Below are 14,645 nucleotides of genomic sequence, written 5' to 3' on the forward strand. Positions count from 1 at the left end.
CAATGCTTTCCAACTTCCCTCCCCTGTCTCTGGAGCTAAGCCTCATGTCTGCAAAAGATGTAGATCTTTAAAAGCTATATTAAGCTAAATTGAAAAAAAGAAAACTAAGAAATTTAGTAAAACAGTTGGGCACTGTAGTTCTTAAAGCAAACATTATTCACAGAGGAGTAAATATGCAGTACTTATGTGAGCTAGCTAGTATTTATGGTTTTAGCATTATCTATGAAGGATGACTCAAAATAACCCACAGTGACGACTTTCATGGTGATGTAGACACATGTCACTCAGTTCCAACATAAATGAGCAAGGATCATTCGTTTTTTTTCTAATATTTTTTTCTGACAACAGTGGTGAAATAACCTAGAAAGGGCTTGGTCTAACAGACAATACTTGTGAGCAGTAGGGACTGGTTGACAGGATTTTATTACAGATGGGGATCAATCGAATGTTGATCAAGCTGAGCTTTACCTTGAATCCAAATTATTTTGGCCTTCTGTGTACTAACTAACAACTAACTTTCACTGGAATAAATGGGAATTTGCACTTTCATAGTTATAAAGAACAATTATCTTTAGTTGGGCAGTTGGTAACCGGTTAGGTCAGGCAGTCTTAAATGGGCTTGTGGAACAAGTGGGCTGAAAGTAATCAAGTCCAAGGATAAGCCAAAACTGGGGGTTACAGCTCTGAATGTACTAATGGACCACAAGGGAACAGCTTGCCATACAAAGCCTCTGACAGCCAGTCACATCTGTCGGGGAAGAGGAAGCAATGGGTGGAGTCAACAGAGGCTGGTGACCACAGCCTGCTCCCTGAACCCCACACACAGCCTCCGTGTCCCACAATAAAGCAGCCAACTCATCTGCTGATGGCCTTCCTTCAAAAAGAAAACACTGCGTGCATTTAATGTGATTAGGAGTTTTCCGCCTGCTGCTTCACAACTGAGATTTCAGATTAAATGAGAGGATCAGATGAATGCCACAGCTGAGACCCACAGATGTCCAAATGCTTCTTTAAAACCCTTTCTTGTCTATAATTTCAATAGCAAATAACTAGTGGGGATAATTAACATCAGAAACCAGCAAATTGATGGCTTCTGAGGACACATTTAGTCAATGGATAAAGTTACTTAGTCATGCTTAAATTCAACAAACCGTTGTTTGGAAGTGACTTACTGTGAACATGATAAAAGTATCAAGTGAACTGAGTTAAATTGTTAAAGAAGATTTCTGAGCTTGATAAAACTTCAGTAACTCTATCTTTACACGAATTTAATGTTCAGACTGACATATTTAGTTTTTCAACCATATACCTCAAACAAAGGCTAAAAAAAAGTCTTGACCTCATCTGCCCTCTACCATGTGATGACTAACTTTTTGAATTATATACTTTCTCAGCTACATCTTACATCAATTAATAACCACTGAAGCACATTAACCTCTAAAAGAGCCAAATCTGCTAAGTCAGTACACTCCTTCTTCAAATCTATTTCTGTTTTGGGTCTGTAATTTAGGTGGCTCCATTACAACATTATTTATTTAGATTATGAATCATGCAGCCCCAAGAGAAGAAACCTCAAAACTATGGTCTTCAATTACAGACCTCACTGCCTGTAGACACGCCTTGAATGAATCCCCTCCTCACAGCCGTCTACACTATATGGAATCTGAAAATGACACAGTCAAAGAAACTGGCATCAACCCTGTTTTTGTCACATAGTCCTTCCCCCCCCTGCACACTTGCGCTCTGCTAAACACAAAACAGTACGCTTGGCCACATGGGCTCAAACCATATGTTATGGAGAGTCAAAACCTGCACACTTTTCTCTTCCAGAAACAACACCAAAACTAACCTTTTGCTGGTTAGTTTGTCCTCTGTGTTCATCATCAGCTAATTTGGCTGTCGAGGCAACCAGTTGAACTGAAAAACCTGCATGTTTAGAGGCTACTCAGCTTTGCAAAAAGTTTGCAACACTGCATTGTTTATCAGTTCCCTGTGTTGATTTATGAACTAGTGTTTAGTGGGTTGACACAGAAAAGGAATGGTATGAAGAGGATGGTGTAAAAGTATGTGTTGCAAGTGTGTAGAGATGCTTCACACTAGAGCTAAACGGATGAATCTGCCAGGGCAATACATCAGCTACTGTTCCCATATCGCAGATATATTAGTATCTGAAAATGTGTCATATGATACGAAAGAAAGATATGTTTGAGGGGATTTAGAAACTCGTCTTTACATCAGCTAAGCAAGAAAGAATTTAACTGCAAGATGCACCGTTAAGTTCATGTCTTTGTCACAGTTCAAAAAAAATTACTTTCTACTATCAAATTACATCATGTGTTTATAACCACATGAATGTTAGCACCTAAGATATTATCAAGCATCTTAAACTGTCATATATCAATATCACATATCAATATCAGGTACAACAAGATGTTATAATTATTAATAGTTGCAGCCACATACTAAAGGTATTGGCCAATGCCTGCTTTAAATGTCGTTTTGTGACTGTTATACTGAGGGTAATGTCACTTACTACAGTTAGCCATGCAGGAAATGTCTTATTGTCCTTTTTTAAAACTGCTACCACCGCATATCTGAGCTAAGCTTTTATTGCCCTTGGAAAAAACAAATGGTGCATTCCTGAGCAGTATTTACTTTAGCATCCATCAGTGTTTGTCTCGTCTTCTGTCCTAGCAGGACTGTCATGTGTAGTAATCCCAGCTCAGGACTGGAATACAGCAGAGCCCTCCAGCTGCACTTCTCGGGACAGTACAGGACTGGAAGATGCTCTCTCTGGCTGCTCTGGCATGCAGCCCAACTGCAGGTCAATACTTCCAGAGACTCTGCGACTGCAGTGCCTCCCTTGAAATATGTCTTCATTTCCCCTGCCACCTCTCACGCCCAAAGCGGAGCAGTCTCTCCTCTCCTGTATCACATAACGTTTATCCCCCAATCTGCATCCAACAGCTTGGCAAACTTTTCACAAAGGAGTTCCTCTTTGCTCAGCAGAAGTGACACCCAGCACACTCAATTTGGTTTCTATTTATGTACACTACGAATCACTGCTGCTCTACAATAAGTTTCCATCTAAGTGTGAGAGAAACCAGTCGGTATTCCCCCCACACTCCCTGAGTAATGTAAGCTAGGAACGATGTGACACACTGGGAGAAAGGTTAGCTAGAAAATGTGCCACCAAATCAATGCTGCGTGTGAAGTTATCCCCTGTCACGTTAAGGCTGAAAACGTTATTTTGTTAGCTTGGTGCAATTCGCAGTTTGCTCTGTCTGGTAAAAGTTAACATAAAGTACCGTTAGTGCCGTTAACGAAGTTGTATTCAATGAGGTTTAGCTAACGGTGAACTGACGCCAGCAGCTACATTCGAACCGACGTCACAAAAGAACCGTTAGCTAAAATAACGTTAGCTGGATTCTAACGGAACACAGCCCACTTCAACACAACGAGCACGAGCCGGTTTCGCCGTTTTGAATCGGTGACCTAACGGCTCACACCGCGAGCTGCTCCACCGCAACTTCTTTCAGTAGCCCCAAAAGTAGCACGAGCTTCAAATGACAAAGAAATCTTAAACTCACAGGTAAGTCCGTATAAGGTGAGAAGTGATGTTAAAAGTCGCAGTCCGTTTGATGGCAAACTCCTCCTGAGTGGGGATCTTTTCTCCATGATTCCTGTCGGTTTGTGCGCTCTGGCACTCTCGGATTCGTCCTCCTCGCTCCTCGCTCGTCCCTGCTCTCTCTGTGGCTGGCTGGCTCGCGCTCCTGGAGAGCTGCTCTCCATAGCGACCGATCCGCGTGGGCTGTACCACTTCTGCAGGACAACAAACTGCAACACACGCAAGCCTACGCATGCACGCACGCATACACACGGTCCCAATCATCCTCTTTGATTTGATTTGTGTCCACTTTAACACTGGACACTTCTGAGATGTAATGAGTAGCAGTAAGATTGTTCCAGAAAGTTTTGCAGTAACTTTATTTTATCCAAATGGGTTGAATACATTTACAACTGTAATACATTTTAAAAACTGTAACTGTAACATATATATATATACATAAACACATATATATGTATACTAGCAGTTACAGTTTTTAATATATATATATTGTATTAACCTATATCATAGTAGTAGTAGTATTTGTAGCACAGAAACAGTAACTGGTGGAATTAGTTACAATACAATACAAACATACCCTGTTACAAGTGAAAGTCCTACATTTGAGAACAGTATATGTGTATAAAATTTCATAATAGAATATTCATTATGAAGTATGAGTAGTAATTTACTAGTAGGCCTATTTGTAGCTGGTCAATATGAGGCCAATTTAAGCTAGTCTACACAGTTGAGAGTCGGTTTTATCCTTCATCACAGGTTTTGTAGAAAAAACTGGTACTAGTTTGTCTATCAGTGTTAGTAGTAAAGGTAATATAGTTCTAGTAACAGCAGTCGACAGTCGTAAACAAAGTATTTTATAGGGCTGTAGTAGCAGAGGGAGACTTCTGAAAACATTAAAAGGGAGAGGGAAAATTGAGCAGCTGCCCTTGGGCCCCAAAACCTCAGGGGGCCCACAGGCTCCAGGCTCAGCATGTGGCAATTACTTGTTGGTAATCTGATTTATTTAACATTTGTGTGTTTAATACTGTTAGCAACACCCAAGCACAACATTCATTGCCACGAAAAGGGCCCTAAGTTGACACTGGCTTTGTTATGTAATTTTGGGGCCCTTTCTTGACGTGGGGCTGTGAGTTAAAATCTAGTATACAGCCTTTATAATGTCAGTTTATACTACACGTACATTATGCATGTTGCATAAGTGCTAAATCAAGTTAATACAACATAATCACTATTTTTAACACTTACACAATTTACAGAGTGCAACACAGAGGGTTTGCTGGGGTCAGTAGGGGCTCCTTACAGGATTAAACTGATTCTGGACAGAGCAGAATTATTAAGATTATAATTGTTTAAAATGTACACAGCCATTATAGATCTGTCTTTTTCTCTTTAAAAAGGGAGTGAAACAAAAGTGAAATTTGGTTTGGATCACTGGGTAATCCCCTTATTTCAACACTACACTGGGGTAAACTGATATTTTCCTGCTCATTATATGGCACTCAAACCATTTATTGTAAATAGCTGTTTACTTTTAAAGCATGATTATATTCTTCACAGCAGTGGCTGAACAGATAAAGGCTCATTGTCTTGCTCAAGGAGACACTGAACATTTATCTGATTTTGGCAGGTCCCATGGGTGTTTCGGAGATCAGAGCTCTAACTGGTTACATGGCAGTCTCTCTAAACACAAGGGTCAGTCTATTTTGAGATGAAGGTATTGAATTGTAAGCTAATACACGTGTTGTTTTCATGAAGAACATTAATCAATCAGTCAAAATATGGACAAAACAGGTTCACAAATCCTGAGCTTCCTTCTGTCACTAAAACGGCGACAACTAGGCGCAGCATTTAGTACATGCTTTCCCCTAAATGACATGAAAATATAGAAATGTACACACTTATGAGCATATTAAGATTGCCCACTTCACTTTAGTGTATAAGCACTCTATTTGTCGGAAAAAATAGCTGCCAACATGATCTTTTGTACACATATTTAAATGTGTAACCATTGTTCTTTCAAAACTGTGGGAAAAAGGAGGAAGTGAATGTGAAAGTTAATATAAACCCCAGGAGAGCAGCTACTGAAGGACAAAGCAGTCACGTGCAGCTATCGTGCTTCACTGATTCCTCATTCTGAAAAAATGAAAAAAAGTTCTTACCAGGTTTAAACACAACGAAACTACTCCGTCCTAAAACAAAGTAGTAATGAAATGCTCTCATGCATTGTTCTTTTCTCTGAGATAATTACAGCTTTTACACATTCAGGATTCCGCCGTTGTGTGCAGCACAGTGTTATTATCATGCACTGTAGCTTAAACTGATGAACATGCTCCCTCAGCAGTTTTAGGGGGACATCATATTTATTCACTGAAGATAAGCACAAACGCTGCTTTCCATGTGATTCCCTCATTTTGAGCTTCGCAGTGACGTCTTCATAGCCTGTGTTAGTGTCCTCATCAGGGGGATGTGACCTCTCCAGGGAGCCTCCGTCTCCTGCAGAATTTAACCCAATCTCTTTTCCAGCGCTACAGCTCAACTTCACTGTGATTAAAGCATGACCCATGATGTGTCACCACACTATACCCCCTGCCTTTATACCCTCCGGTGGTTTATTTATATCCTCAAAGAGCTATAAATCCCCAGGTGAAAGTGCTGCCCTTTTCACCAATCAATCTCCCCTCCTGGGCCACTTTGCATTGGAACAGTAAAGTCAGGGTAGTGAGCGGGCTTGTGTGTTTATAAGATGATAAATCACAGCTTATTTTCCCCCACAAAACATTTAATGCGTTAATGATATCACCAATTTGGCAGATATAGTTGCAGTGAGGGTTATTTCACACCACTGGCATAACTTGTGCTGCGTAAATGCTCGAACCCCCTCAGTAGCACTAAATAGTTTATAAGCATTTATGGCCCATGACCTTTCTAATTGTGGTTACCTCACTGAGGCTTTATGCTGCAAAAATACTCAGTAAGCAGCATTACATTTTCTTCCAGGCAGGCGAAGCTGCACTGGCACCACCTCCCCTGTGACCAGTGGGTGCACGTCCACACAGACTGTCTGGGACATTTGGTTTTACAGTCTGTGAAAACAGCCTTTGTTAAACACAACATTCCTCACTAGTCACATTGGTGAGCCAGTCCTTGCACACCTCAACCCCCCCGCTACCCCCCCTCTCTGTAGCCACTCTCATGGTCCCATCCCCTGCCAAGGTTTGACCATCTACAGAAGGAAGAGGTCACCTCACTGCTAACGCTACACACTTGTGTTTGCAGCTTCACGCAGGTCTTTCCCATAATGAGCTCCCTCTGAAATGACCCTCCGCAGTGCACACTGACCTTTAGGAAGGCAGACGTGAACACAATAAGGACAGTGTACCTGTTACAGAGCAAACTCACATTACTGAATGAGTCGATGTGGTTACAAACTTGCAAGCATGATGCATGTATTTGGGACTGTAATGAATCTTTCCCCATTATTAATATACTATAAAAGCGTGCACAAAAGCAGTGACAGAATAGAGTGTTGTGTCTTACTGCAGTGTGTAAGCACCCGCAGCTTAAGAGACAAAAGGCTGCATGTAAATGTAGGTACATGCCCCTGTGTATGCTGCATGTTTACATTAAGCGTTCTCTAACCAGATGGGATCCCTATTTAATCACAACCATAAACACTAGAGAAAATAGTGAGGGTCATATCTACTGCATTAAATAAGTAAGTCTAATAAGAAAAAGTGGCTTCAATAAATGTAATTAAATTGACTAATATTTAAAATGCAAACGCAGTGCATCCAACTGAAGCGATTAAACAATAAAATGTTTTATAATAGATTTAGATCGCCCTCTGCTGGAATTAAAACATAAGTTCATTCTGGTAAATAAGAGATCCCTGATATGTGCAGCCAGTGACGTGTACATAGCTGTAGCTAATATGATGATTTACAAAAGTGAAGTGACTTATGAAAGTGTTTTGGCACGGGATGAGGATTTTGGAGTTAGTTCCCCTTCACTTACATTCGAAACAGAAAAGGAGGAACAATCATATCTAACAGAACCTATTTGAAATATTATAAAGATATTCTTTAACCTTACAAAGCAAGGTTAAGTTCTAAAGGACTGAAATTCTAAATAGTGTTGCTGTAGTAAAAGAAAACAACTTAGCCTATAGTCATCTTTTAAATAATGCGTGGGCTGGAGACAAAACCATCCAGTTAAGAAATGATTACTGCTTTATATTGAAAAATACAACTCAACCAGTATTTCAGCTCTAACTGATCTGAGGCAGGCTGGTTTGTTTTCTGTTCTGGGACAGTGTGGAAAGAGGTGACACTGAAGATGAAGTGATGACACGGTGGGAGTTGAGAAACGGCCTAAAAGCTCCATAGGGGAGAGTCGGACATGGGTAATTTGCAATGAAGGTAGGGTTGTTGAGTGAAAAAGAGAGACACAAATAACGAGTAAAGCTACACCAGCTTGAAGATGTTCTCAGGGGTGCATAAGAGGGATCAGTGGGAAATTAATTAGCAGATTATCATAATACCTACACGCCCAGTAGTGTTTTTGGTGAAATGGATTTAAGTCACTTTAATGCGATTTTACAAAAACCAGCCCTAACAACACATTACAAAATCCACTCCACCCTTGCTGAAGCAAACAAAATATCCATTAAGTAAACAGGAAATACAGATACATTTAAAGTGACGGCCAAAAAGTTTTGTGTTTTTCCATTGTGTCTTGTCTTTATTACAATGAAATTTCACAAAAAATAACACAAATATCTGATGCTGCACAAGTCACAGATTAAAAAACAGTAGAGAGAAGACATAATCCTCTACGCGGCAGAAGCGGTTGATAGTCAACCTTTACATAAATAGCCATTAATGACCAAACACTTAATAATCAGGAACTGAATTATAGGTGATTTCAGTGTATGTGCAGATAAAAAGAGACATGACAAACCACAGAGCCAAACATGTAACTGACTCAAAAAGAAACCACAAGGTATTTGTCTCAGTCTTCTCTCAGATAAGCCTCAGGCACCTCCTCCTCTTCATTAGTATTCTGTAAGGATGCAGCATACTGTGCCATCCTTTCAACCTCCATTACTTTAGTCTCAGCCAGCTTCTTATCTGCATCCGCCAACAGTTTCTGTGCCTCCTCCACCTGCGTCTGGGCCACCTGAATGTTTATCCTCACCGTGATGGACGCGTGCTCAGCTCCTGGAGACACAGACGCAAACACACACAGTGGAATTGCTAAAAGAAGTTCAAAGGTTTTCATAACAGCACCCCAAGTTCAGACATTAGGTGTGGTCATTAAGAAGGCACTCCTGTCCATCATCTCCATTTTGTTCTACACAAAGCCCTGCTGAGTGACACCAAATGATCCAGACACCATCCAAAGTGTAACACTGACAGCAGCTGAAAAGGAACAGGCAAAGACAGCAACACACAAAGCTTTGAGAAGATGATTCAAAGCTTAAGACTTGTATTACTCATGACAAGACCTCTGGGAAAAACCTGCCTCCATGACACGCCGACTGTTCAGTCACACAACTCAGACAGACTTACACACCTGAGGTGTACGCCGCCTCCGCTGCCGTTTCACACAGCTTGACAGCGGTGATCCAGGTTAACTCGAAACGCTTGCATTCATCTTGTCTGTCATCAATCTGTCAGGACGGAGAGAATTATAAACCTAAGTTAGACTCAAAAAGCCATACAATGTTGTTATTAAGATGGGTCTGCTGTCATATTTATGGTTTGGCAAACGATAAAAAGAAAAAGTGAAACCTTTGCTCAGGTTTCTTTTTTAAAAGGTTCTGCGATCAAAGGGCAAAACAAACTCACTGCTGCACGCTGGCCAATGATCACCTGCCAGATTGTGTCCTCTTCTGCTGGAGTCAGTTTTCCCATAGAGTCCAAATACCGCCTATGGAGGGCAATGAGTGTGTGCACAGCCTGTTAGCAAACATAGGGAAGACATACACAATTAGCATGTGAAGATCAAAGACAAACTATGGCAGCAGAGTAGAACACAAGAGGATTATGGACACTTTTCTTACTATTATAGTAAATAAATGCATACATAAACAGGTCTATAGATTATCATTACCCCTAGCCAGAAACTCCATTCATCTCTGTAGGATTGGAGTTGCAGCAGAAGATGTCAAAGATCTTGAACCTAATCAAACCAAAACTTTCCCCGATAGTGTTGGAGATCCTTTTGTCCTGTACATGCTTAAGTGGTGGTTTTAAACAAAAGATCTCATCCTGCTTTCTTCAACAGTCATATGTATCATTCACTTACATTTTTTGCCCTGGAAAATGTAAACAAAGGCAGTGTGTAGTTAATCGCTTCATTTGACACCTACCCCCCACCAGCAGTTTCGACATTAAAAATAACTATATAGAAATAATCAATCTTGTTGCTGATGGTCTGGTTTGCTTTCGAAGGTCATATAGAGTAATCAGAATTAATTTCAGTCGGTTTCATAACCATCAAAAAACTCCTCACAGGAGCTTTAATGTTAACACAGAAATGCTCATCATTACTACACTTACTTTTGAATAGTCTGTGATGGCATCTATAAGAGCCAGGGTGGTCTGAGAGAGAAAAGTGCTTGAACTGTCTGTTGCCAGAGATGCTGCTCGTCTGATCAGAGAGTCATGCGAGAGGGTTTCAGCCTGCATCAGAGACACAGAGGGGGGACAAGGTAAGATCAATGTAAAGCTACTGTGAATTACATACGTATAAGACCGCTGCACATTTTATGTGGGTGTGGCTCTGGTAGTTGTCAGACTCACCTGTTTGAAAGGTATCGCACACAGGCCACCAACGGCGGTCAGAGACGCTACACCAGTGTACAGCATATTTGTCCATTTTCCCGATTTTCTGCTACTGAACAGGACACGAGCAGAAGTCCTAAACAGAAAAATAACCCGTTTCAACTTTAGTAAAGACAGCAATGTCCCGTTATATCCAGGAAACGTACAATGAAGTACTTTCAAGCTGATCGTATAATGTTAACAGGCTAGATTTAAAGCTTTAAATCTAAAATAAAAGCAGTGGCAAGCTTGAAATTAAATTTAACACTGTATTTCTTCTGTACTTTGTGCTTATTGTAGGCCATGAAAAACAAGTTTAACATGTATTCTAATGACATCCGGTTTTCGTTGCTAGCACTGTATGAAGCGGAACTTCTACTTTCCCCACACTAGAAACAACAGCCACAATTTGTTTTCAATAGACGGCAAGTTAAGTATAACGCTTAAAAAATAAATTATAAAAGGTGTCAGTATAACGTTATCTAGTGGTAGTAAACATCCTACCTGAACAGACGGAGGCAATTTGTTACCGTCCTCAGCGCGGCCATCTTGGTCCGCCACAATAAAATGTTCGTCGTCACTGACCAAAGGTTCCCCAGCTGAGGAATCGTCATAGGCTCACTTTCGCCCTCTGGTGGTGAAAATAGCAACACTATCCTTAGCTCAGCCATTAAACTGAGAGGAAAGACAAGAAACAGGTTGATCAAGCATTTATTGATTCCTAGAGCCATTTGAGTGTTAAAGCAGTAAAAGAAAATAAAAACATAAATAAGTTAAAGTACATAAAATAGAAAAAAACGTCAACAGCAATTAAACTTAAGTTACTAGGAAACTTATAGTTCAGTACTGTATCAAGCCAAGGGACATAGTGCTTTGAATAGTAGAAGCGTAGTATAATATACTGTATGTAAGGGTAATGTTTTGTGGAGTCAAGATTACGTTGGTGTGTTTAATGGCTGACAAACATATTTTGTTACATTGCAACTAGAGAAATAAGAACCAAATTCTAACTGTCACCAGCCTCAAGTGGCAAGTAGAGGAACTGTAGTTTTTGGCACTTAATGTTGGCCCTTATTCTACAGCCAGCTGATTCTCATTAACCTCAGCTGTACTTGCTTGTTTGTTTTAAGTGTATATTAGAAACTTTTAGTATGAAGGCAAGCTGAACTAAGATGGTATACATTATACCTGCTAAACATATATGTATGTATGTATGCATTGTCATTAGCCAAAATGACTGTTTTGTAAAAGTAAAGCCTCACATATGTAGGTGCTAGCATGCCTGTACTGTTACAGCACCAGCACGCTGCTTCAGAAGTGCTTGGTGCATCGTTGCACACCATATTGACGTATAGTGGGTCTTATGACCCTCTTTCATGTGGACATAAAAGTAAAAGTCTTAGCACAACTATTTCTGTATCTGACAGATTGTTGTTGTTGTTGTCTGCTTTGTGCAGTCATTCACTAGTTGCAGTTTACACAGAGGCATCATGAGGGAATATGATGGTGATGGTGTCTCTGCAGTCATGGTGGTGGGAATCAAAGCAGAACAGCGATGCTAATGAGCTGATGAGCACAATTCTCTTATGACATAAGCTCCTTTGAAACTCATTAAAGGTGAAGGTTAATTGGTTCATTAATTATTTAAACCACTGGCTCTGATTGAAGACGGATGACCCAACAGTTAAAGAAAATGGAAAAACATTATTTGTCTTGTAGTTTTCATAAGAATGAAAACTTTACAATACATCAAACTCTGATTAAAATGCTTTTGTTTAATGACCAGAATAAACATCACTCCCATATGAGCTTGTTGGACATCCGCTGCTAAAACCACAATGTTAAGTAATGTAGTAGAAAAGCGAACACAGGTAACAAATATCAGAGAGCAATTGGTAAAATGACATGACATTTTAACTTCGAATAACTTGCTGCTGGCAGTGCTGGCCTGAACAATCATGATAGTGATGATAGATGAAAGTTAAGAAGTTAAGAAGTTTAGTTTACTGTAATGATGATCATAAGCAACTCTCTGTATTCCTGAGTGTAATATCAATCTCCAGTGAATCTAATTTAAGGTGATGGTTAATGGCATCATTAATTATTCAAAGACTGCTCTGTTGATGCCGGCTGGGTGAATTAATACATCTGGAATAATACATAAACACTTCACATTGCTGATAAAACTTTTCATGAAATCTATATTTTTGATCCATTTAATGGTGTAAAAAGTACATTTTGGCTTTTTGCCTTTATTTGATAGGACAGCTGAAGAGAGACGGGAAATGTGGGGAGTAGAGAGTGGGGGATGACACGCACCAAAAGATCGTCAGACCGGAAATCAAACCTGCGATCGCTGCATTGAGGCCTGTGGCCTATATACTCTACCAACCTAGCGAAACCAGCTCCCCAAACTGGTGTTGGTTTTTGAATTTAAAGAACAGCTTTTATCTTTCTTTTGTAAATGAATCCTTTGATACTTTATACTACAGACTTTAATGTAGCTCGGTACATAGCCAGCAATTCTGACAGGTTGAAATCCGAAAGGACCCGGTAAACTCTGATAAACAATCAAGCCGATTTGAACTCCTAGAATAGTCACAATTACACATTAGTTTAATATCTAATGTTAATGCTTGTACATAGAGAGCGATGTTAAACCGGAGTCAAATTCCTTGTACGTGTACATACCAATAAAGCTGACTCTGATTCAAAGGCCATACAGTTTTGAAGATACTTGCAGGCATGAACTGCAGAACTGGTAGGGCCCTTTGGGCCCAGGCCCGACCCACCTTAGAATATAAAACATTGCAGCGAACAATACGTCACCCTATTTAAAAGTAAATAACTGTGTGCTAACTGTTAGTAACTGTGTGCTTCTCTCTCCCTGTATGTTTCCACTCTGTTGTCATTCATCATGAGCTGGATGTTTAACAAAGTCATCGAAATAACACAACTCACGTTTTGATTTTTTCACCTGCTAATGTCATTTTTCAGAGCAGCAGGTGAGCCGCACGTGGAGGACGCTCGTCGTTAAAGACGTTGCTTGTTGAAACGGTCAAATGAGACTGACCCCACACAGCTGCACTTACAATCTTTTAAAACAGAAAAACAAGGTCCATATTTAACACAAGGCGTCGTACCTCAATCACTGCATTTACGGGAGTGGACGTCTGTCTTTCTCTCTCTGTATGTGTGTGTGTGTTTCTGTGACGAGCATGTATGGAAATGCTGCTCCAGGTATTGAAGAGACAGAGCGCGAGGGGAGAGTGTCCAGTGAGTTAACCGATCGTGGATGAGGATCTTTTTGTCAGATAGAAAAAGAAACAGAATGGAATTAGTCGCCAAATATACTTAAGAATGCGGGGGTGGGCCCTACTTATTCTAAGTATCCATGGTCCACGCTTGCGAACATAGACTTGATTATAACAGTGACACCTTTAGGTCATTGAGTGTTATTTTTAGTGCCTGAGTAGTAGGTGGAACCTGCCACTTTTGGAGTTTCTAGGTCTTATGGGTTTTGCTGCAAAAGTGAGTATAGAAACAGAAGTAATGTTTATGTTGTTAAAGCTCAAAAAGCCATACTGACTGTATTGAGCACTTGAAAACAGACCACATGCATGAATTGCAACATTGTTGTTGTTTTAGAAACTTTAGTGTTTCGTATTCAGGGGAGAAATCATGGAGCATTGATTTTACATCAATATCGTCTCGCGTCACAAATGCGCCGGAAACAGAGTTAGTAAACAGTGAAGATGTTACCGTGGTTAGGTCCTTATTGTATCTATTACTCATTCAGTCTGTGTATCTAACTTGGCGCCATCAAATTTCAGAACAATGTTCGAGCGCTGCTCGGACAGAGACGGGCGGAATTTGTAGCTGAGATGACAAGGAGTCGCAGGTGTTACCGACGGAGCATAGCATTGCGCCGGAAAGGGGGGCGGAGATTAGAGTGTCCACACGGGTTTTGTGTGCCCAACAATGCCGATCGGAGCCGAGGCAATAATTACTGCGGTCTACTGCAGAGTAATTTGACCCGGGCCGATTGTAACCTTTCCCAGATGCTATATGTAACTTTCAGAAAATCCTCATTCCTAGCAACGCGGTCGGCCGTTGAGGGAACTGCAGTCAAACTTATTGTACAAGGCAAGGACACTCGCAAGCATGAACGAGCATCTGGTGTTTTTGCC

At 40.5% G+C, this 14,645-nt stretch overlaps 2 protein-coding genes across 2 annotated transcripts in view; both read right to left on the reverse strand.

Moving 5' to 3' along the window:
- Window positions 1–3,892, reverse strand: part of nectin3a (nectin cell adhesion molecule 3a) — a 30,886-nt gene extending 26,994 nt beyond the window's left edge. The window contains 2 exon segments of the mRNA XM_069669111.1: window positions 3,591–3,852; window positions 3,854–3,892. Of these exon segments, the coding sequence (XP_069525212.1) occupies window positions 3,591–3,852; window positions 3,854–3,892 (301 nt within the window).
- A 4,324-nt stretch (window positions 3,893–8,216) lies between these two features.
- LOC138597067 (diablo IAP-binding mitochondrial protein-like) lies at window positions 8,217–11,039 on the reverse strand. The gene is made up of 6 exons (XM_069668595.1): window positions 10,960–11,039; window positions 10,435–10,552; window positions 10,192–10,314; window positions 9,478–9,588; window positions 9,203–9,299; window positions 8,217–8,847 (listed from the first exon to the last, which is right to left on the reverse strand). Exons 1-6 carry the CDS (start codon window positions 11,001–11,003, stop codon window positions 8,639–8,641), a joined length of 702 nt encoding a protein of 233 aa, XP_069524696.1. The 5' UTR covers window positions 11,004–11,039; the 3' UTR covers window positions 8,217–8,638.
- Between the last annotated feature and the right edge of the window lie 3,606 nt (window positions 11,040–14,645).

Source organism: Semicossyphus pulcher, unplaced genomic scaffold, assembly GCF_022749685.1.
Source record: "Semicossyphus pulcher isolate SPU_LCO1_2020_fin unplaced genomic scaffold, fSemPul1.0.p SCAF_19, whole genome shotgun sequence".
Classification (NCBI taxonomy): Eukaryota; Metazoa; Chordata; class Actinopteri; order Labriformes; family Labridae; genus Semicossyphus; species Semicossyphus pulcher.

What these genes read in the sequence shown, in the direction of transcription:
- LOC138597067 (XM_069668595.1), bottom strand. Translation starts at nt 11,003, where the DNA reads ATGGCCGCGCTGAGGACGGTAACAAATTGCCTCCGTCTGTTCAG. An exon ending in TCATTGGCCAGCGTGCAGCA is followed by an intron (nt 9,300 to 9,477) that starts GTGAGTTTGTTT and finishes CCGTCCTGACAG; the next exon opens with ATTGATGACAGACAAGATGA. An exon ending in GGAGGCGGCGTACACCTCAG is followed by an intron (nt 8,848 to 9,202) that starts GTGTGTAAGTCT and finishes CTGTGTCTCCAG; the next exon opens with GAGCTGAGCACGCGTCCATC.